At 49.1% G+C, this 22,615-nt stretch overlaps 1 protein-coding gene across 1 annotated transcript in view; it reads left to right on the forward strand.

The window, feature by feature from the left end:
- COL22A1 (collagen type XXII alpha 1 chain) overlaps positions 1 to 22,615 on the forward strand; it is a 266,083-nt gene that overhangs the window by 114,039 nt on the left and 129,429 nt on the right. The window contains exons 16-22 of the mRNA XM_028166969.2: positions 610 to 654; positions 9,741 to 9,794; positions 10,467 to 10,511; positions 15,507 to 15,551; positions 15,826 to 15,855; positions 16,133 to 16,186; positions 20,618 to 20,671. Coding sequence (XP_028022770.2) covers positions 610 to 654; positions 9,741 to 9,794; positions 10,467 to 10,511; positions 15,507 to 15,551; positions 15,826 to 15,855; positions 16,133 to 16,186; positions 20,618 to 20,671 — 327 coding nt within the window. The remainder of the gene's footprint in view (positions 1 to 609; positions 655 to 9,740; positions 9,795 to 10,466; positions 10,512 to 15,506; positions 15,552 to 15,825; positions 15,856 to 16,132; positions 16,187 to 20,617; positions 20,672 to 22,615) is intronic.

A 22,615-nucleotide genomic window follows, 5' to 3' on the forward strand; every position in this document is an offset into this window, starting at 1 on the left:
AGGATGGGCGGTAGGCGGGCGGGGCAGGGACTGTAATTTGAATCCTGTGGTCAGAGAAGCCAACACCTTGGCTGGCGTTTCCATCACGTCTGCTCACAGAGGGGAGGGAGTCCTTAGTGCAGGTTCTAGGTGTTGCTCCTGAGGACGGTGGGGTGGATGGAGCGAGGGGCAGCGGCCCTGTCCCTGGGGGAGGTGGAGGAATGTGGCTTAAAGGGGCCCAGAGTCTCAGGTTCAGTGTTGGGCTGCTCCGCCATTCCATGATCAGACGGAAGCACAGGCTCTGGGTGGCAGTGGGGACTGACTCCAAGGCCACCTTCCTGCGCTTGACCAGATGAGCTCAGGGACCAGGGTGGGTTCGAGTCTTAGCAGGGAGGACCTGGATGATCCAGGCGGGGGGACCAGCCCCGGGAGCTCACGTCTCACGCAGGGCGGGCACCCGGCTCGCCGCCCAGGCCTGAGTGGGGAGTGCAGGCCGCTGTGCGGACTGAGGCTGCACGGGAGACAGACCGTCACCGCCTTCCCAGGCAGGCAGGCTGCCCACGGGCCTCAGACTCAGCCCAGAGAAGCTGGACGGGGCTGTCCTGTTACTCACCTTCCCCTCTTCCCCAGGGTCTCCATGGAGAACGAGGTGAAAAGGGAGCCCGAGGAGAAAAGGTATGTCCAATCTGCTTCAGTCAGTCAGTGCAGCTTTCCATAGACAATGTGTGTGTGCACGTGTGTGTGCGTGCGTGCGTGTGCGCGTGTGTGTGCGTGCGTGTGCGCGCTGGCAGGTGAAGGCCGGTGCAGAGGAGGCATTAGTTTCCCAGCCTTCTGAATGTAAGCTCTGGGCCCAGAAGGCTGTGGGCTCGGTACCTGAGGGGGCTGCAGTCCCCTCGCAGAGACAGGGTTTCGGGTTTCCTGGCCAGAGAGGTTTAGAAAGAGCCTTTGGATCCGGACTCAGTTCCGGTCGCTGCCATGGACTCACATCCCTCGGCAAGTTGCACAAGTTCTCCACACCTCGATTACCTGACTCTCCCACGGAGGGAGGGAGCGTGGCGACAGTCGTGGCCTTGGGGACCCATGTTTAGCCTCATGCATCAAGTGGTGTGACCTGACCTCAGCTGAGACTCATAAACGCATGTTGCCACCGAGGTGACGTGGTCAGGGCGGGCTGAGGCTGGCTGTGCCTTCGTAGCGAGGCTGCCGGGTCACAAGTAATCCTCAGACCAGATCCTTCTATGGGTGCTAAGGCCGTAGGAGGCTCGGGGTTCTGCTGGGTGGGGGTAAGGACCGCATATCCCCCCTGACCTCGCCAGACAGCAGCTGGCGTCGAATTCTCAGGAACCCCAGGCCCATCTGTTCATGGGGCTCCTTCAGATCAAGAGCTAGAAATTGGCCATGTTCCGTTTTCAGCAGCTGCCCTGTTCCATCTTCCTAGAGTACATGTTACTCTAGTTTTATAGGGAATGTCTGAATTATTAAGGAACTTAATTTTATTTCAGTATATTTGGAAAATAGGGAAAAACCAGCCTCTATTTCCACCATCCTGCTACGACTGTGGTGGCCACTTTGGCACGTTCCCTGTAGGACTCGTTCTTGTGTGTCCCGTGTCTTCCTGTGTAGTCACACGTGACATGTTCTGCTTTGCATCCCGTCTTGTCTCGTGTTCCCGCGTGGAGCCTCTCCCCCTTTGCTGCTGTAGACTTTTATGATTTATCTTAAATGGCTGCGCAGCGTTCCACTGTGTGACTAGACCGTGATTTATGTGCCCGTTCCCCTAGTATTGATCACTTAGGGTTGTTTCCAGTTTTTCATGATTAAAAACACTGCTTTGGTGACCATTTTTGCACCGATAGCTTTATTTATTTATTTTTCAAATTTAGGATGGTTTCCTTAGGCTGCTCCCCCAGAAGGGAGGCTCCAGTCAAAGGAAACGAATGTGTTGTGTGGCTCTGGAAACACGTGGCCCCGTGGCTTCCCAGAAGCCGCCTCAGAAGGAAGGAGGGGGCAGAGGCCAGCACAACGCCCCACCTCAGCTCCAAAGCATGGTTTCTGTTTGTTTGGATATTAAATTTTAATCACTGTAGCTTAAAAAGTGAAATACCTTACTTACCCCGTGGTCATTATGAGTTGCGTCTCTTGGTTCTTTCGAGAGATTTCACATGGCTCCGTGTATTTGGTTACAGGTAGAGCGCCTCTCTGTGGCCCTCTGCTCCTTCCCTTTATAAGGTAGAGTCTTGAAAGTGACACTTGGGATAACTGAGAATCCAGGCACAGGGCTTGATGGGCAGCTCTGGTGCACGAGGGAACAAGGGTCTCATTTGAAAGCCCCCGTGGGAGCAGGCAGGGTTTGGGGAACGGACCCGGCAGTAGGGCTGAGCTCCAGACCAGCAAGAGGGACCCTGAGACTCCGTGGCCAAAGGCCCAGGTGCGTGGACATCCCCCTGGCTGTCACCTGTGGGCACGATCAGAGACCCAGGCCCGTGCCCTGGCCTCCAGGCCTTCAGTGTCCCGCCAGCCGCTACTGAGTGCCCGGTGCCTCACGTCCTGCGCTGACGGTGGCAGCGCCAGCGAAGACTGAGGACAGGCCCTGCTTTCGAGGCCCCAGGAGTTCAGTGGGCCACACGGATTCACAGGGTCAACTCGCTTCGTGGTCCTGTGAGGTGTGCAGTGCCCGGTACAGCCTGGAGCGTGGATAGCCCTCTGTAGGCCTTGGCCAGACCAGTCAGCGAATAACAGGTGAGTCCTGTGTCCTCAGACCAGACCCCCATAAGAAGGATAACTGGTGAATCGAAGGCGTGGGAACCGAAGCAAAGGACAGTAGTGTGGACACGGCTGGTCGTGTAAGGACAGGAGGTGGGTGCAGCCCCCCGGTAGCTCCGGGACCTTGGCCATCAGATCCAGGTGCAGTACTGACACAACACTGCAGGGCGCGGACACCCAACGCTTGATCCCCTGGGAAGGGCTCCCCACACAGAGGGGTCAAGGCTGTGGCTTTGCCACTTGCCTGAGGCCCGGGGCTGGGCCAGGCCTGCAGTCATGGCATCTGAGGGCCCACGGGCAGGAGCTCGTGAGGGTCCCCGCCCACAGAGGACTCTGCTTTGCTTCACGTGGGGACCACGTGCCACCAAACGCCCTGGGGTCCGGGAGATGTGGGCTCAAGCCGCGCAGCACTGATCCGGAGTGTGCAAAAGGAAATTAGGAAAGGAAAGACACCTCCTTACTGGGCCTCAGTCCCCTGCATTGTAAAATCGCGGTGGGCTCTGGATTGAGGCAGAAGCCGGTGAGGCGCCTGGCCCCAGCCCTTGCCCATCATCTGGTTCACACGCAGCGCCTGGGGTTTCCGGACGCACCTCCCACAAGTGTCTTCTGCCTCATGAAAGAATATGGAAGGAATCCTCCCAGTTGAAGCTATGTTTTAAGTGCTTTTTTTTTTTTTTAATATGCTGGAAAGGACCCAAAAAAGTAAAAGCATAACTTCAGTCCTTAAGAAGCCTGCAGTCGGACTGGGAGCTTGTGAAAAGTTAAGTTGATTCATCCATTTGTTTATTCATCCATTCACTCCGCAGTCGTGTACCCACCCCCCAGCGCCCAGCTACAAATATTTTAAATATTTGTGCGACCTCCTTCAACTCTCTGCTCAAGCGCCACTTCCTCAGAAGTCTTCCTCAGTCCCCAGCCCTGTCCCAAAGCTTGCACGTCCGTGCCCCTGGAGCCCCTGTGGTTTTCACCCTCATGGGTCACGTGTATCACATGTGTTTGCCTTTCACCCCCAGCCCCGCACACACACCTGTAGCCCCCTGGCAACTTGAGCACGGTGCTCACACCCTGTTCACCTTACACACCTCGGGGGCCTCACGCGCTGGGGTAGTACCTGACACGGAGCACCTGGCCAGGCCTCATCTACCGATGCGCTGGGCACCAGGTGAGGAGTGATGCAGGAGCCAAGATCGGACTCAGATTACAGAGGACCTTCAGTAACAGGTGTGTGAACTTGGACTTTTTTAGAGATGCGTAGGATGGATTTAGAAGATGCATCTTAGCACTTAGGCTTAGGTGCAGCCTCTGGAGTGGATGAAATGGTGAACAAGAAGCTGCATGGACCATGTCATGGAAGCCAGAAAATGTCACCGACAGAAAGCAGAGCAGGAGCCCTGCACCGTCCGAAAGACGGTCCCCTAAGCTCCCTGGTTGCGGCAGTCTAAGCTGAGCTGCTGGGGAGTTTGCATTTTCCAGGGTTTCAGTCGAGACTGAAGTACAGAGCTGAGGACCCTTCACGGGCCCAGGGGAAGCCAGCTCTGCCCCAGAGGAGCTGGGCCGGCCACTTGCTGTACTAGAACCTCAGGTTCTCGTCTGTGGAATGGAAACATGCACAGCCTCCCTGAATCTTGTTGGAGCCTTGGATAAGACCACAGAATCAAAGTGTCCAGCACATAACTGACACATCCACAGACATCCGTGTCCTTTCCCACCTGTGTTTCTGGGGGAAAACTCAGTCTGCACACTCAGTGCTTAGTTCTTCCCAAAGTTCTGTTTTGAAGTAACACCTTTTTCCCATATAATGCTGGGTGGCTCGTCCATTAAGCTTTTGGAGTCTTAACACTTTTTTTCCAGCCAAGAAACGCTGCATTCCTGTCAAAATTCTAAATGATCAGATCTAGAAAGGACCATAGGTAACCCTGGAGATCTCCCGTTATTGTCCAGAGGGGGAAACTGAGCCCAGAGGCCATGCGTTTCCTGATGCGGCCCGGTATAAGGAGAGCAGGTGCTGGAAACATCTCGCTCCCAATCTGGGCTTTCCCCGCAGGACACACGGGCTGAACAGTCGACATTCCCCGGGGACTGTTTCTTCAGACGGGCCACAGCCCTGCCCCCTGCAGGCGCCACCTTGCAGGGAAGCCCGGGGAGTGGGGGGCCACCTGCAGGGGGCCCCAGGAGAGGAAGTCCAGCCGGTGACCCATCAGCGTCAGTCTCGCCAGGCTGCACCAGGCAGCAGCATCGTGGCATAGAGGGGGCCCCGCACAGGGATTCTGGAGCCAGCCTGCCTGCGTTTTCAGTCCTAGCTCTGGGATCTGCAAGCAGTGTGACCTTTGGAGAGTTTAGTTAACCTCTGAGTCTCGGGTTTCCTCAGTGCTGAGAGTAACTATCTATTACGTAAGGCTACGGTGAGGATTAAATGAGTATCTGTAAAATGCTTAGAGCAGTGCTGGCCAACATATGCCATATTTATGGAGGGTGGGGAGTCAGAGAGAGAGAAGGAGAGGGAGAGAGTATAGAAACAGCAGGACAGAGAAAGATGGGGGCGTGCATAACCTGAGCCCTGTGAGCTCAGCTTTGGGTCTGAGCTCCGGCTCCCTTGCCGACTTTTCTCGGTGACTCTGGGGAGAGCTGTTTCCTTCTCTGCACCTCTGTTTTCCCATCTGTCAAACAAGAAGCCTGGGCTGCATGATCTCTTAGGCTCCTTTCCAGTTCTTATATCTGATGAGTACTTAAAACAGCTTATTTTCTCGTGGACCTCTCAGATTTCTGAAATCAGCAAGAAGGAAGTTTCCGTTTCCCCCTGAGACAGGCGCATCCCGCTGCCTGGCTTGGCCAGACGCGGAGCTGGGCCAGAGAGAGCCAGTGGCCGTGCATCACTGAGGCCACCTCCGCCAGCCACCTGGCAGGGCCTTCTCTGGGAGGCGGGGGCCGGGAGTTAGCCCTTGCCTCAAGCATCTTCCAGAAGGTGCCTTGCAGGCGCAGCGAGCTGTGGAGGCTCTGTAGGCACAAGGACCTCCTAGTGATTGAGGGGCAGTGAGGCCCGAATGGGTTGTCCAGGGGCTTTTGGGCTCGGGGCAGTCGGCGAATGGTACAGTGTATCTAGTTAGTCACAAAGAGAGGAGTCCACTCCCTAGGGGCCAGAAGTTGGACGCGGCGGCCCCAGCTCTTCTATCTGGAAAACCGTGCCCCCCACACAACTTCGGGTGAGTGTGGCAGTGGAGCTCCGGAGGCCCCAGGGAGGACGCTCCAGGGGTCCTGGCCGCCCTGGTTTGGGACTAGGGAAGCCCAGCTTGGGGGCTGGAGTGAAATGGTCAGAGCACCAGCTTTGGAATCAGCAGGACCAGAGTCTGACCCTGGCCCTGCCTCTGTCAGCCCTGGGACCTCACACCAGCTTCTAGTCTCTCTGTCCTGTGTCCTTATCTAACATCTAGAGGTAACACCATCTGTCTCAGGAAGTGACCCTGAGGATCCGATGAAATTAGTTGCGAAAGCAGCTACAGGACTTAGCACCCGGTAGGCACCCCCTGAACGTTTAACGAAAGGGAGTGGGAGTTCTGAAGGGGCTGTGGCCCTGGTGCATCCCGCCCACGCCAGCCCCCACCTCTGTCTCACGCTGAGTCGTCAGTAAGACCATGGCCTTCGATCCACGTGGCTCTGGAAGGGCTGGCAGCGTTGCCCACCAGGTGTTACTGGCATGAGTATTTGTTGACTCTCTCCTGTGTGCTGGGTGCGTGTGGTTACATCTTTATGGAGCCAGTGCCCAGTGGAAGAAGCACACCACACACCCCCTCCCGCATTAAATGTGCACAGGCACACGAGATTTCAGGGTCCTCAAGACTAGGCAGCCTAGATGGCAGGGGCTGTGTGCGGGTTTTGTGCTTTAAGTGGGTTGCGTGTGCCCTCTGCTGTCGGAGACCTAGAACAGCAAGTGGACCTGGCCTGGGGGAGCCCCCCCCGCCCCCTGCCTTCACCGCAAGCCCCCAGGATTGAGACAGTGAATGCCAGATCTTCTCTCTTGAGCGGTGTGAGCCAGGATGGCACACTTAATCTCTGAGACTCAGTGTCCTTTGCTGAAAGCAGGGACAGTGTGTCATAGGATTGATGTGAATTTTAAATGGGATAGTGTGTGTTCAGCTCCTGGTACCCAGAAGATGCTGCAGACGGGGATTGAGTCTGCTTTGATTTGCATATTCCAGGCTTCTGGTGGGCTGTGGTCGCACTAGTTTGGACGCTGACCCCATTCTTCCCTGTGACTTCCGCCCCGCCTCCTGTCCCAGCAGGGCTCGGAAGGTGTTGCAGTTAAAGGCCCGCTCTCAGAACGCCGTCTTCTGTCTTCCGGCTCTGTCCCTGTCCACGTCTCTCTGCCTCTTTGTCCCTGTCTCTGCTGTCCCTCAGCTCATCTCTGTCCCTCATCCATCCTCTCCTGCTCATTCCCTCCCTCTCTCATCCCCTGCTCGTGGAGACACACACCTATCAGCACCCCAGTCGCGTCCCTCCTGCCCCACTCTCTGTGTGCTGAGCAGGGAGAGAGACCGCGGATGCCACGTCCAGCCGAGCCCGAGCCCTGCACCCTGCAGCTGTCCTGAGTGGCAGCTGGGAGAAGTCTTGCTTCCGGGCTCCACTGACCTTGATGAGTAAGTGCAAGGCTGTTAAGAAATAGGGACTTGGGCTGCGAGGTAGGACTTGTGGTCAACACTCCTTTCTTTGCTGAGCCCTGTGGAAGTGCCCCGGGGGACGTTCAGTAGGCTGGCCTGCCACGAGGAGAGCTCTGGAATGGAAGTCAGGAGGCCTTGACTTCAGTCCTGGCTCCATCACTAAGTTTCTGTGTGACCTTGGACAAGCTATACCTCCTAAGGTTGTCAGTTTCCTCACCTGTAAAATGAGGGGGTTGGCGTTCTTGCCAGATCACCTGCTCTGGGAATCAATGGAAGAGATGCTTGTGGTCCTCCAGGGGCCTCTGCTCAGACCGCATGGGGTGGTAGACGTAGAAGACTGAGGGTCAGGAGAATCCGGGTGCTGGTGCCAATGCGGTCACACCTCGCTGGGGTAAGTGGCTTACATCAGGGTCTCCATTTCCTCATCAGGGTCATCCTCAAACCTGCCAACCCCATAGCGTTCGGAGGAAAAGAAGATGCAGTAGCACACGTGGAATCACTTGGCAGAGAGAGAAACTGCAGGCAGCTCTCCTCTCTGTTCAGCCCGAACTTCATGTGATGGAAAGACTTTAAAAGAGTTAATATATGAGTGCTTGGAAATAGAAACGCGTACATCATTGTTCCAGGATTTTAAAATCATCTCTGAAGGATAGGAAATATACATGGTTCAGTTTACGTAGATGCAAAGTTGGGGGAAACTGCAGTGCAGCCTGCGGAGCAGGGAGAGGCGCTGGAACGATCCGGAGTCTAAGTCAGTGGACGTGGGGAGCCAAGGGATCCGGGGACGGTTGTCAGTGATTCGCTGAGGCCCCGCCCTTAGAGCGGCAGAGCTGGGCATCTCCTCCCCTGACCTCTGCTTGAACTGTCCAGTGGGGAGCACCAGTTTTTGCCCCCAGATTGAGAGAAAGAAGCCCCCCCCCCTTACCCTGCAGTCACCAGGGGTGGGCTGGGAACACAGAGTCAGCATCTGCAGGCAGGCACCCCGGACTGGCAGAGCAAAGATGCGCAGCAAACCAAGACTCTTCAGTTATGCAAAGGAAGACACCATCCTGGAAGACACACCAACCGTAAAACAACAAAGAAGGAAAGAAAGAACTTAAGAAAGAAAGTTACAGGGAAGTAGAAGGAGAGCTCCGAATCCTTCTCTTGTGCCGTGCTGCAGCCATTCAGTAGTGTCAGCTGGGGCCACACTGCGCGTCTCCAGGCGGGGCTCCGGGGACACAACAACGAAAAGAGTGAACCCAGCCCGGTCCTCCTGGGGGAGGGGAGAGAAGGGTGGTCACGTGGAGAATAAATGCAAATTGGATTCAGAGCTGTGAGGGGGACACATATGAGACCATGCTGGGGAAGAACAGGACATCGAATCCGGACTAAAAGGCCAAAGAGGTGACGTTTACATGAGCCCTGAGGGCACCGAGGAGCCAGCAGAGAGAACGGCAAGTATAGCCCTTGGAAACGAGAGAAGTTGCTATAATTGAGGCACTCAAAAGAAGGAGCCTGGGCTTTTGGAAGCTGTGTCATAGGCTGTTGATACCAGCATGAACCCACCTTTTGGAGTGATCTCTCTCCATCAACCGAGCTCTTAGGGCCCAGCTGGGAGAAGGACACCAGCAAGGAACACTGGACCCGAGGAGTCAGCCATGAGGGGAACACACCAGCATCACGGGCATGGCTTGGAGGAGAACATTGGTATTTATCCACTGGCTGTCATAAGCAGGTGTTTTAGATAAGCCATCTCATTCCTTAGTCATCCGTATCTTTCAAAGAAGGGATAATTTTCATCCCCAGGAAACACAGTCAACAGAAACATCTCAGAGAGGTGAAGCAACTTGCCCAAGATTCCAGAGCTGATAAGAGAGTCACACCTGTGTGAACATAAGCTGATAGGTGGAGGTTGTGTGGCTGGTAGCCCACTGTGATCCAGCCGTTAACTCTTAGGTCTGAACCATGCACTGCAAACAGTGGACGTTTATACATACTTCCTGGGTGGATGAATGATGTGTAAAATGTGTCCACAGTTTTATGAGCTACATTACGAGCCCCATGTAGACCCATGAGATAAGGAGTCTGTGTGGTTCCAAGAGGCTGTGTGGTCTTCACTTGGTCACAGATGTAGATGAGAAGCAGAGATGGGAATGGGGTTTCCCTGACCTTTAACTTATGCTCCTTGACCCCCAATACACATAAACTCTAGGCTGCTGTGTGTGTGTTTGGCTCTCCTGGTGCCTCGTGGAGAACAGAGCATGCTCGGGAACTAAGGGCCTTTGCTGGCCTTTCCTTTTTTATGACATTGACCCTGGGGATGCCCCTCTGTTCTTCATTTCTTCTCTTTCCTTCTTTTGCCAGGGGGAGAGAGGCCTGGATGGATTCCCCGGGAAGCACGGGGACACCGGAAAGCAGGTAGGCAGGCGTTGGCTCCGGGGGCCGGACGGGACTGGGACCTGTGCGGAGCTCGTAGGGCCTGGGGGCTGTGGCCTTTGTCCTGCTCGGCTGGGGGTTCCAGGAGGGTTAGCGACCAGCCCCCAGCTTACGGCCACACGTGGGCTCCTCCACGCCAGAGTGGAGGGATTCCAGAGAGCACACCACGTTAAATCCATTCTCACCTCAGCAGTACGACACGTGATCATTAACGTAAAGGCCGTGGGCGACGCGCACGTGTTCAAAGTGCTGTATTCATTGCAGTCCTGTCCCCGAGAATAAAAGATTACTAACAGCCCTAATGCTCATCAATAGATACAGGAGAATAACATAAAATTAATGTGGAAATTAACAGAGCTTCTAATGTCCTGATATGATATTCTCTGAGATACACTGTTAAGTGGAAAATAAAGGCAAGTGTAGGATGGTGTGGGAAGATGCATCTATGAGTCCAAAGGGGACCACATGGAGATGTGGCATTGGGTTAGTTGAGGAAGAACTTTCTAGCAATAAGTGCAGTCTGGGAAGCCTTGTCAAAGGGGACCGGTGCCTTCTGGGGAAAAAGGCCAGGTACAGATTTGGAGGCGCATTGCCCTCGGCCTCTTCCTTCTCCTCTGCTGCCCCTGACGGCCTTCCTTTCCTTCTTTCCTCCAGGGAAGACCCGGCCCTCCTGGCATGCCAGGGCCCCAGGGAGAAAAGGTAAGCCAGGCCCTGGGGTGACAGATGGCTCTTGACAAGCGGGTGTGTGAGCTGAACAAATCAGAGCCTGGGGTGTGTGTGTTGGAGGGCCCAGGCTGGAGTTCTGGGAACAAAGTGCAGACAAAGGTGGTGAGTCAGGTATTAGAACTCAGCCTACAAGAAGTTTCTGGTTATTGTATTTAAACATTTTTTTCTACTTTTAGGAATAAAAATCTATTTAAAAAACAAACGAAAAATCCCTATTATATAACCTCCGGACATATTAAAATATTGTGCTGCCCTTAAATGGCTTTTTGGACTAACGCAAAATATGAACAAATGCAAAAAAAAATCCTCACAGACGCCTTTTCCTCTTTCTCCTTTTCTCCTTCTCTCTCCTCTGCAACATTTAGTTGTTTTTTCTTTTTTAACCAGAATTATACTCCTGAAAATGTGCTAGATATTTCATAAATAAAATAAGGTTTTATCTCATCCTGCTGGTCATCTATTCTAGAACATTTTCACAACAAGGCTTAACTCAGTGAATTTGCTGCTTAGGATTTATTTATCTCAACAGAAAGAACTGCATGTGAAATTTCTTTGTAAACTGTGAAGTGCTATGAAACTGTATGAAGATAATAACCTTCCCAGGCATTCAGGGTCACAGAGGGAAACTAAGAAGGTGTGCTGCGTTCTGGATTATAGTGGGAGGAGTGATGAAATACAGCCCTGCATTTGAGTACAAGAGAAAGATTTTCTTCCAGATCTTAGGCCCTTAGGAAATACATCAGACTTTGGGTCTGAGAACAGCTAGGAGAGAGATGGGCAGCAGGAGGAATCCAGCTAAACCTAGGAGGGTGAGACCAGGGATGCAGCATTTCTCAGTGTCACACTGCAGAGTTCAGGTGAATGTCACTGCCCGATCCAGACGAGTTCTCAGCACATGCTGAAAATAAAGGAAAAGAAAAAGGCTGCTCTGACTCTTTACCGAAGCAGACAGGGTATAGTTATAAATAAATAAAAAGATATACAAGCTAAACAAGCCTCTGTTTAGGAAAAGTGGCTGGAGAATATTGATCTCTTCCAAACTTGCTCACTTGGGCTTCAATTCTAGCTGAGTTAATTATTCTCTCTCAAAGTATTTTTAGAGTTGAGATTTACATTGTTATGTTATCCTAGTGTCAGGGTTTTAATGTATTCTTGCAGTTCCTTGACAGGGGATGCTAAATCCTAAAATAAATAGTTTATTTCAAGTCCTGAAGAGAGAATGTGTCTTACAGTTTGGATCTAGGTGACAACTCTTTCCCAATACTGTGTGTGTGTGTGTGTGTGTGTGTGTGTGTGTGTGTGTGTGTCTGTGTGTGTTATAAATTCCAACCTTCCACTTCATTTATAGAGGTGTTTGGCCCCTCCTGATTGGTAAGCAGCTGAGTTGTACATTGCTTATTATGATGAATGCAGCAGAAATGGGAAGACACGGTCAAGGGTCATGGTATGATATGGGGCATTCATTGGAAGAGTCGAGAAACCAGTGGTTCTCAGGTGATAGAATGTGTCTCAGCTCATTCTGAGAGAACATCACTGGGACAAATCTTAGCTGCTTTACAATTTGAGAAAGTCATTGGAACCATAGAGCTGATCTTTTAAACCCCCTAACTTTACAGATGAGAAAACAGAGGCCCAGAGAAGTAGGGTGTCTTGTTCAAGACGCCACAGTGGCTACAGACCAAGGTGTATAGATCTACCTGCCCATACGATGATGCACCACAGACCTCAATATCAGGGGATGCTCTACCTTTTCTGTATTAAGAGTTTTAATGGATTGACTCCATGGTTTTATTAGTTATCTTCTGCTGCATAACAAATCATCCTGAACCTGAGAAGTGTGGTCTCGCCCAGTTTCTGAGGGCCAGGAATCTAGGAGCGGCACGGCTGGGCTACTCTGGCTCGGGGTCTCCCAGGAGGCCAAGCTGTCGCCAGGGTGTAGTTATGTCATCTGAAGAATCCACTTCCAAGCTCACTCACAGGGTGGTTGGAAGCCTCGGTTCCTTGGTGGCCACTGGCCTCGTTACACGGGCCTCTCCCTGGGGCTGCTCACAGAAGTGGAAATCACTTCCCTAGAGTGCGTTGTGAGCGCTCTGAGACTGGGGTCTGGCAGGGGGAACCCACAGTCATGTCTTATAACCTCATCCTGCAGCAGTACCTCTGACTTCTGCTGTGTGTTACTGGCCACATAGATGAGCAGTGGTGCAGTGTGGTCCTGCGCAGGATGTGAATCAGGAGGCGGGGGCCGTCTTGGAGGCTGACTGCCCCAAGGGATAAAATAGATCTTTGAACAACATGGCACCCACGTGGTGGAAAGAAAGTGATTCAAGGACAGACGCGCTTTTTTGACCTTGAACATCTCTGTGCTTCAGCGTCCTCATCTCTGAGGTAGGGTAGTATCTGAGAGGACAAGATTTACGTCATGTCAAGTCCTTGGATCAAGGCCAGGCGTTTAAAAAGGATCCGATATCTATTAGCTATACATACACAATTCTTATGGATGGACTATAGGATCTTAGTTTTCCTTAATAATGGTTTAATACATTTGATCTCATAATCTGTAACATTACCTATGCAAGTGAGAAAACATGCGTTGATTAATTGATTTCATAACTATCATTGAACTTCACTTCCGTGGTGTAATGATGAGAAATGCAACAATGGAGACAATAAAAATAAATGTGATAATGAGGCAGCGTGTAAATAAAGGAAGAAAGATACAGTATGAACCTCAAAAGATTCATTATTCAGCCACATAAAGCTCTCTCTCTCTCATTTATATATAATACATATTTATGTATATATTTTATATATATCAATATTTATATATATTATATTTTTGTACATTTAAGACAGCCACACAGAAGTATTACAGTATAGTTCAGAATGTCTTCTAACAATCATATTGGCAAAATATTAATAAGGTTTGGGGGCGTGTAGGGAAAAAAGACTTATGCTTGGGAGAGTTGAAGAAGGCTCATGGGGGAATGGAGAAGACACACCCGAGCTGGGTTCTGATTGCGTGCAGCTGGGCTTGCGTCCAGGTCGTGGAAGTGTGTAGAGGGGATATAGGGTGATAAAGAGTGCTGTGTGTGAGCATGTGTGTGCACCCGTGTGTATGTGGGTGGTGGTGTCATGGAAAGGAAAAGCAAGAATGGAAACACATTTCTGAGGCAGGACTCGGTTATTGCATGTGAGAGACAGAAAGGCAGGTACAGCAAGGCAAATCGACGCTCCTCATTAACTCTGTACTTGCCACGCAACTTTGCTGTGTGGCTAAAAACTGCTCTAAAAATAGTCTGTTTTAAAAAGACATTCTTAATTGAGATTTTAGAAAAACACCTGATGCTATGTAAAGAGATGTGATTTTTTCCAAGTCTTAGAAAGCAGTGGGACCATCAGAATTGTAACTGCACCAGTCAGAGAAAACAGGTCCTGTCCATAAGCTAGAACCTCAAATGCAATGAAGGGTGACAGACGTGCCCTGAGTCCTTCATTCTTAATCCTCGGCCTTAGGATTTAATAGATGCTTTCCTATTTATCCAGCAACTCACTTACTCTTTGCCAACTTATTCAACAGTAGTTTTTCAAGGCTTCCTGTGCTCCCTGAGCGAGCCTCTAGGGAAAATGCAGTCATATCTCCAAGCTACATGTGGGAACATTGGCTACAAGCAGTGTCCTCGTTTTAGCTATAGGGCACTAGGGTAGTAACAGTGAAGATTTTTCTGTCGACAGATATGCCCCATGTAGAACCAAGATGTAGCCCACGCTCTGGAAAACCTGACCTAGCCACAGGCATCAGAGCCTGGCGGTAAGGCCGAGGGAGGCAGAAAACAAAACTTCTGTGCGTCGTGATCTGGTGACGATGGACAGGCCTCAGCACAGCCTCTGTGGTAGTTGTCACTGGCTAAGTATTTACTGCGCGCTGACCGCGTGCTGAACCCGTGACTGGGCGCAGAGGACGCGTCATGGGGCGTGATCACTCTCTTGATGTGCGTGGTGCGGAGCCTGCTGCGAGCAGGTGCTCACTGAACAGTGGAGCAAGGGGTGCTCTTGAGCGGGAAGGTGGCGGGAAGAGCGCCAGCCAGGTGTAGGCACTGGGTACGTAAGCGAGAGCAAGGCTCCTGCTACCTTGATGCAGAGGTATGAATGAGACAGGACACTTGAGATTGTTAAGTCAGCCCACATGATGGCGTGTGTGCTGGAGCGCAGAGAAGGAGGTGGTCCTGAGGACGTGCGTGGGTGAGCGGGGGCCTTGGGGGTGTGGGGACCAGCAGGAGCAGGTGGCAGAAAGTACCCTCTGTTAATGTGATCCTCTCTGGGTCCATCCGTGTTCTGCCGACAGCATTATTTCATTCTCTTTATGGCTGAGTCACGTTCCATTGTATACATGTGCCACATCTTCCGTATCCATTCATCTGTCGATGGACACTTAGGTTGCTTCCACGTCTTGGCTGTTATAAATAGTGCTGCTGTGAACATTGGGGTGCATGTATCTTTTTGGATTAGAGTTTTGTCTGGATACATGCCCAGGAGTGGGATTGCTGGAGATTATCATATTAAGTGAAGTAAGTCAGAGAGAGAAAGACAGATATCATATGATACCACACATTTGTGGAATCTAAAAATAAAAGATACAAATGAACTTATTTACAAAACAGAAATCGACTCACGGATACAGGAAACAAACTTATGGTTACCAAAGGGGAAAGGGGGGAGAGATAAATTAGGAGTTTGGGCTTAACAGGTACACACTACTATCTATAAAATAGGTAAACAACAGGGCCTACTGTATAGTACAGGGAACTATACTCACTATCTTGTAATAACCCATAATGGAAAAGAATCTGAAAAAGAAAGTGTATATATATATATACGTACACACGCACGTGTGTGTGTGTATGTATGTGTATGCATATGCACAAAGGGAACAAAGTACCCTCTGTTGGAACGTTTGTCATTTCTCCGCAGGGTGCCGTGGGGCCGGCAGGACCTCCCGGGGTACCGGGCTCGGTGGTAAGTGATGCAGTCACCCGTGGTTGGAATCGCGGACTCAGACACTGATAGGATTGTGTAGCTGGGAGAGTCGTTGCCTCTGAGAATGAGGCAGAACTGTTCTGATGACACGAGCTGGATACAAGGCTTTGCCCACTGAAAATGGGGTAAAATCAGAGACAAGTCAGAAACTGCTGCCTTCCGGCAGGCTGTGTGCCTGCGCGCCTTGAAGCGGAGCGAGGGTGACTATTAAGAAAGCGCCACCAGCTTTACTGACGTCTGGTTTGTCCCTCAGGTGCAGAGAGAGGGCCTGAAGGGCGAGCAGGTAAGAGGGATGTGGGTCCCCTCATCGTGGGGCTTTAGGTGGTGGCAGAAATAGGAAGGCCGCTGGCGTGGGGTGGCACTGCTTGCTGAGCTCAGGTGGAGCCCTTCAGAGACAGGTCAAGTTGACTCTGCCAAGAATGCAGATTCCCACCCTGTGTCGCTGGGTCCCCTTTGGGAACTTGGGAAGAAGACTCTGAGTCAGCAAAGGGTCATGGGTGGTGGCCCGGGGCATAAGGACGGGGAGTCATGGCTAATTCTAGTTTGACTTGTGTTACCAGGGAACCCCGGGACCACGAGGTCACCAGGGCCCTCCCGGGCCACCAGGCGCTCCGGTAAGTGATCCCTCCCCAGCCCGGGGTCCACACCTCTAGGTCTGGAAAATCATAGCCATTCTCGCTTCCGAGCTCTGCGTTGTTTCAGAAGCTCATCCCGTCACCCTGAGTGACAGGGGTTGTTGTCAGCATCTAGCACAGGAGGAAACTGGGCCTTGAAGACTGAAGTCACTGGGCATGGATCATGCAGTTAGCAAGTGTGCAACTGGACTTGAAGCCCAGGCAGCCTGCCTTCAGAGCCCCCAGTCCCAAACATGCCAGGATTGGGGTTTCTGGTGTTCAGTCTGCTGTTTTAGTTTCCTTTCAGATAAAGTGGAATAAAAACATTGGACACTTCAATGCCAGTTGAATCATTTCCAGTGCACATTTGCTTTTCGCATGTTTCTGATTAATACCGACTTTGCAGTGGTTTGGAACACTTCAGCCTTCGGTTTCTCCCTCTGTTAAGAATTTAATGATGTGTAAATAACCATTTGGGAAGAGGCCATTCAAAGGGACTCTGATCATTTTTGATGTGAGTTCAGATACTAAGGATAATTAATAAGAATACAGTAAATTCCACAGGTCAGTGATTGAACCTTGCTCCTCCTGGTAACATGCTGTTGCTTCTTTCAAGTGACTGTTTTACTGAAGGAAATAAAACAACTCTTATCTTGAAATGTCCATAAATCAGATTTATAATTGGATTTATAATAAGGCCCATTCCTCATTAGGATAAATGTATATGTTTTTGCTGGGACAAAACTAGAAGAAACTTAGAAGATGTTTTTAATTCCAGTATAATTAGAACAATTTCATATCGAAAAGTTCAGGTCAGAAAAGCTCCCTTCTGTCTCTATAACCTTAGATACCTTGCTTAACCTTTCCAAGGCTTGGTTTCCAGAGCTCTCCACCATTGTTATAACTGTTGAGAGATTTAAAGTAGATAATGCAGGTAATGCAGTATGCTCTCAGTATTTAGCTCTCTGTGCATATATGCACATATATTTCAGGTCATAATTGGCAAGTACTGACCATCTGTACTGTAGTATATTTTACATGCAAACATGTGCATATTAAGTTTGCAAGGGTGAAGTTGTTATTTTTCTACTTTTACCAATGAAGACATTGGTACAGAGATACTAAGTAGCATGCACGAAGTTATACAACTAAGAAGCAGAACTGAGCTTTGAACCCAGACCTGTCTGACAGACTGGTCCATGCTCTTTTCATTCCTGAGTGCACAATGCAGCAGTATATCCTCTGAGATGCACAGAGGAGAATTACTTTACTTCGTGGCTCCCACTAAGGGCTAAGAAGCTAGGAGTGCTCAGCCCTGCTTACTTCATGAGGCAGCCTTCTTGATCTCTCACTCTGGGATCTGGGATGTAATAATGGGCAGTCCTTCCCCCTCATGTGAACTTTGTTATGGTAAATGAGGGAGGGAGAGAAGGAAGAAACCTCAAACACTTGTGGTCACGTACTTTATTTTATATCAATCGAAATATTAAGGCTGGAGATACAGGGATGAAAGCACATGGACTGATCCATGTGAAAGGAGTGTGAAAAACAAATAATTGTGAGTAAACACTTGCAATCTCTAGATGATTAATGAGAATTCTCTGCATGTGTCATTCCTGTGACCCATTGTATAGGACAAGGAGAGGGTCCTGAACCCTCAGTACTTGCAAATACCGGACTGCCTCAACCCTGCAGCCCCGTGGAGCTGTCCAGGGCTCTGAAGAGGTCCTCTGGGCTAGATACTCTTGATAGAATGGGATTGAGTACAATGCATGATGTTGGTGATGAAATTCCCTTGGAAGGAGTTCAGAAACCCAACAGCCTACCTAAAGACCTTGTGAAAAGTGGGGAACAGTGATGAGAGACCAGGAGTGGGAGGTTCTTAAGGCCACAACCAATATCTCTCCTGTCTCTAAATCCACATGTTTATCACATGGTGGGAACTTAATACATGCTTATGAAGGAGTGACCCCCCTGACAGATATTCAAGAGGGACATCAGACTGGGGCCTGATTGCAGTCTGAGCTCATAAGGAGCAATGTGGCCATGGAAGGCACTTGGGGTTAGGAGCCAGAGCATCTGGTTTCATGTCCCAGTTCATCCACCAAGTAGCTTTGGGTTTTTGAACTCTACCCCTCTTATCCTCTTCTGCTTTCCTAAGTTGGAAATCATCGTCATCGACATCATTTCCTACATAAATGTGCTGTGAGGGTTAAATGAGTTAATGTAAGAAGCACTGTTCTGTGAAGCCTTATTAAGCCCAATACTGATATCAATTGTTATTTCTGTCTTTTTTGAATCCCCAGCAGCATCTAGCCCAGGGCCTCCCTCAGAGCAGTTGCTCCCTAAATATTCTTTGGATTGAATCAAATCGAGAACCTGGCTTCAGTGACTTCTGTTGAGAATGGAAAATTTGGAGTTTGTGTTTAGCAATCCCAGAAAGAGGAAAATGTATCCCATTCTCTAAATGGAAAGTGTGCAACATTCTCCATCCTTGTTGAGGAGGCTTGCATCTTTGATTCTTTCCCCAAGATGAAACAGTTCTGGTAGTTTTAGCAATGTTTGGTTAAGTGTAATAAAGAAGGGCCAGCTGGGCAGACCAAATGTGAGACATCTCTTGATGCTTAATGAAAACTCACTTCTGCAGGGTCTTCCTTCCCTTGATGTGTGCCCTGAGCTCACTGCAGTAATCCTTGTGAGGAAGGGAGATTTAAACCTTTAATTACTACAGTTTGTCCATTCATGTATTCATTTTTATGGTGTTATTAAGGGAAAAGACCTTAGACATAAATAGAATTCCATCACTTAATAGTTATGCAAAATGTGGCAATAGTAGCTGTTTGCATGATAATCATATTATTGAAGATGAGGAAATTGAAGCACAGAGAGGGAATTTCTGGCCCAAATTCACCCGTAAAGTTGGTGATAAGAGTCACAGTTAGAGCTGAAGTTTTCATTTTCCCATTCACATTTCATGCCGTATTCTACGTGACTTCATTATACATTTGGGTATAAATCAGGGTGCTGTCAGGAGGTGCTTTGTCAGGGCTTTTGTACCCATCCTTCATGTGGTCCTCACAACCACTTGGTAGGAAAGTTTATTATCCTCACATTGGAGATGCGCTAACTGAGGTCCACAGATGCCCAGTGACTTGTCTGAGGTCAGGCAGCAGGTACCTAGTGAGGTGTTAGGGGGCAGGAGTTTACTTAGGTCAGTATGACCTCTTCCTGCACCAGTTTGTTTTTTGTTTTTTGTTTGTGTTTTTTTGCTCTGTGGAAATTGATCTTTCTCAGGTGATTTCATTTATTTATCCAGACTGTCATTTTGCATATCGCAGTTGATGAAGAGTCAGATAACCCAAGCCAGTTATTGCCGAACTAGCAAGATACAGGGGCAAAGGCACCAGGCTTAGAGCTAAAGACACTTGGATTCCAGGCACCTCTTTTGTGCGCACTTTTTACAAAGCACTGATGCAAGGCCTTTGGTCCTTATTGTACTCATCTTTAAAGTATGAATGATGTGGAAAAGACTCTGACAAGTACAGGTTTCTGGTAACTGACTGTACTGCTGAACTGAATGAATAAGCATTTTCAGAACTCTAATGAAAAACTGATGAACTCATAAAAGTGCTAACAAAAGATGAAGATGAAAAAAAAATTAATTACATGGGACTGAGTGAACTGATGAGGATGAGTATAATTTTTGTGACTTTCTGTCAGAATTAAAAAAAAAAATCCCACAAGGACTCAGAGTCAAAGAATATACAAATCAATTTTCACTGCAAAGTAAAGGAGCTGTTACAGTGGAGGATTACTGGACTGAATGTCAATATTATGACATAGTATGAGTGTGTTTCATGTTTGGTAATTGCAATCATTGTTGCTTTTGTTGTGGTCATCCATGTACAATGCTTGGTGTCAGTCTACTTATCTCTTGTAAAAATAAAATACAGTGTGTGTGTGTGAAAAAAAAAAAGAAAGAAAGAAGTTTATTGTGTAAAACCAGATTATATTATGATTGAAGAAATAATGCTGAAAAGTAGATGTGCTCTCTAGAAGGAATAAGATGAAATATTGATTTTTGTAGTCTTTAATTCCCAATCCCAATACCTGTTCTAAAACATTTATAATCCAAATAAAATTAATTTCTATAACTGTAAAAAAATAAAAAAATAAAGTATGAATGATGGTGCCTACATCTTGGTTGTTAATCACACGTAATTACATCAGATAGGTGCACATATTTTAAGTGTTATAGATTTGAGGGAATAGGATGTTTTTTTCCCTTCTAACCTCCCAGTTTCCCCACTGGAATGGGATGGTATTTTCCTATTCAATGAGAGTGACAGGGCGAAGTATATCCTGTGGTCTTTACTCTGTATTTACCATGGTTTGTCTCTCTTGTTTTTTCCCCTTTCTCCTCCTTCAAAGGGTCTGATGGGTCCAGAAGGCAAGGATGGACCTCCTGGTTTGCCAGGTCTCCGAGTAAGTAAACTGTCTTTCCTTTCTGGTGCCCCAACTCAGCCGCACTGCCCCCACCCCCCATTTTAGCTGCTCAGACAGAGGAGATGGCCCCAGTCTTGGCAGCTTGGAATGAATATTGGAAGCAGATTGAAGAGTTAGATTGAGTTCATCAACAGTGGTTGAGTATGGGCTACATGTTCAGCCTTGAGTTGGGTCCTGGGTCATCTCATGCAGATGAGTCTGTGGTCTGCCATGAGTCATGTATATAGAAACTCACGTCCCTGTGTGATCAGAGCCCCAGTAGAAGGACGCCCAGTACTGAGAGAACACAGGGAAGGGGCAACTGACCCAACCTGGGGGCCAGCCAGGGCTTCCTGAAAGTGGTAATGTTTGAGCTAAGTCTTAAGGAGAGAATAAGAAAAAACAGCAGTGAAAGAATAGAGGTCTGCCAGTAGGCTGTTAGCTACTCCAATCTAAACATCTACATTATTTTTGAATACCATATCATAATTTCTTATGGTATTTCATTTCATTTCATTTCATTTAGCCCTTGTCTTTTTATCCAGACGGTGCACACCTTATGGGTTTGAATCCACCAGTAAGCACGGCTCCTGACACTGTGTTTTAAGGCAGAGGGCGTGGCATCTCTCTGCTCAGTGCCCTCACGGCAAACTGGCACTGACCTCAGCTCTGTCCTCAGTTCCTAGCAGGTGCCTGGCACAGAGTAAGGACTCAACTCACATTTCCTGACCTCGAGCCCTTAAACTTATAATATATTTTTTTAATTTGTTTTATTCACGTATAGTTGATCAACAACGTTAATTTTTGCTGTGCAACAAAGTGATTCAGTTATCCATATATATACATTCTTTTTCATTTTCTTGTCCATTATGGTTTATCACAGAATACTGAATGTAATTCCCTGTGCTCTACAGTAGGACCTTGTTGTTATCTACTCTGTATATACTAGTTTGCATCTGCTAACCCCAAACTCCCACTCCATCCCCTCCCCGCCCTCCTCCCCCTTGGCAACCACAAGTCTGTTCTCTATGTCTGTGGGTCTGTTTCGTAGATAAGTTCATTTGTGTCATATTTTATTTTATTTATTTTTTTAATAAATTTATTTTATTTATTTATTTTTGGCTGCATTGGGTCTCGGTTGCTGTGCGCGGGCTTTCTCTAGTCGCAGCGAGCGGGGGCTACTCTTCGTTGCGGTGTGCGGGCTTCTCATTGCAGTGGCTTCTCTTGTGCAGAGCACGGGCTCTAGGCGCGTGGGCTTCAGTAGTTGTGGCATGTGGGCTCAGTAGTTGTGGCTCACGGGCTCTAGAGCACAGGCGCAGTAGTTGTGGTGCACAGGCTTAGTTGCTCTGGAGCATGTGGGATCTTCCTAGACCAGGGCTCAAACCCATGTCCCCTGCATTGACAGGCGGATTCTTAACCACTGTGCCACAAGGGAAACCCCTTGTGTCATATTTTAGATTCCACATATAAGTGCTATCATATGATATTTGTACTTCTCTTTCTGACTCACTTCACTTAATATGATAATCTCTAGGTCCATCCATGTTGCTGCAAATGGCATTATTTCATTCTTTCTTATGGCTGTGTAATATTCCATTTTATGTATACACCACATCTTCTTTATCCGTTTGTCTGTTGATGGAGATTTAGGTTGTTTCCATGTCTTGGCTATTGTGAATAGTGAAGCTTGTATCATCTTTTACTGGTTCACTTAAGAAAACAGCCCCAGGGCACAAGCATCCAGAGACCGTGAGGCAGCCCCTGGTGGTAGTGAGCTCATTGCCCTTGGAGGTTTTAGTTCAGAGGCCGGGTGACCTGACAGATAGGTGGAAATGAGGGTCCTGGCACGTGGCAGAGGCTGCCGCAGTCCCGTGTATGGCTTCACATATGGCCTGGAGATGCCGTAGCTCGGTGAAGCGGATGGTGTCACAGATGTGCTGGGAT

This window comes from Balaenoptera acutorostrata, chromosome 17 (assembly GCF_949987535.1).
Source record: "Balaenoptera acutorostrata chromosome 17, mBalAcu1.1, whole genome shotgun sequence".
NCBI classification, from domain to species: domain Eukaryota; kingdom Metazoa; phylum Chordata; class Mammalia; order Artiodactyla; family Balaenopteridae; genus Balaenoptera; species Balaenoptera acutorostrata.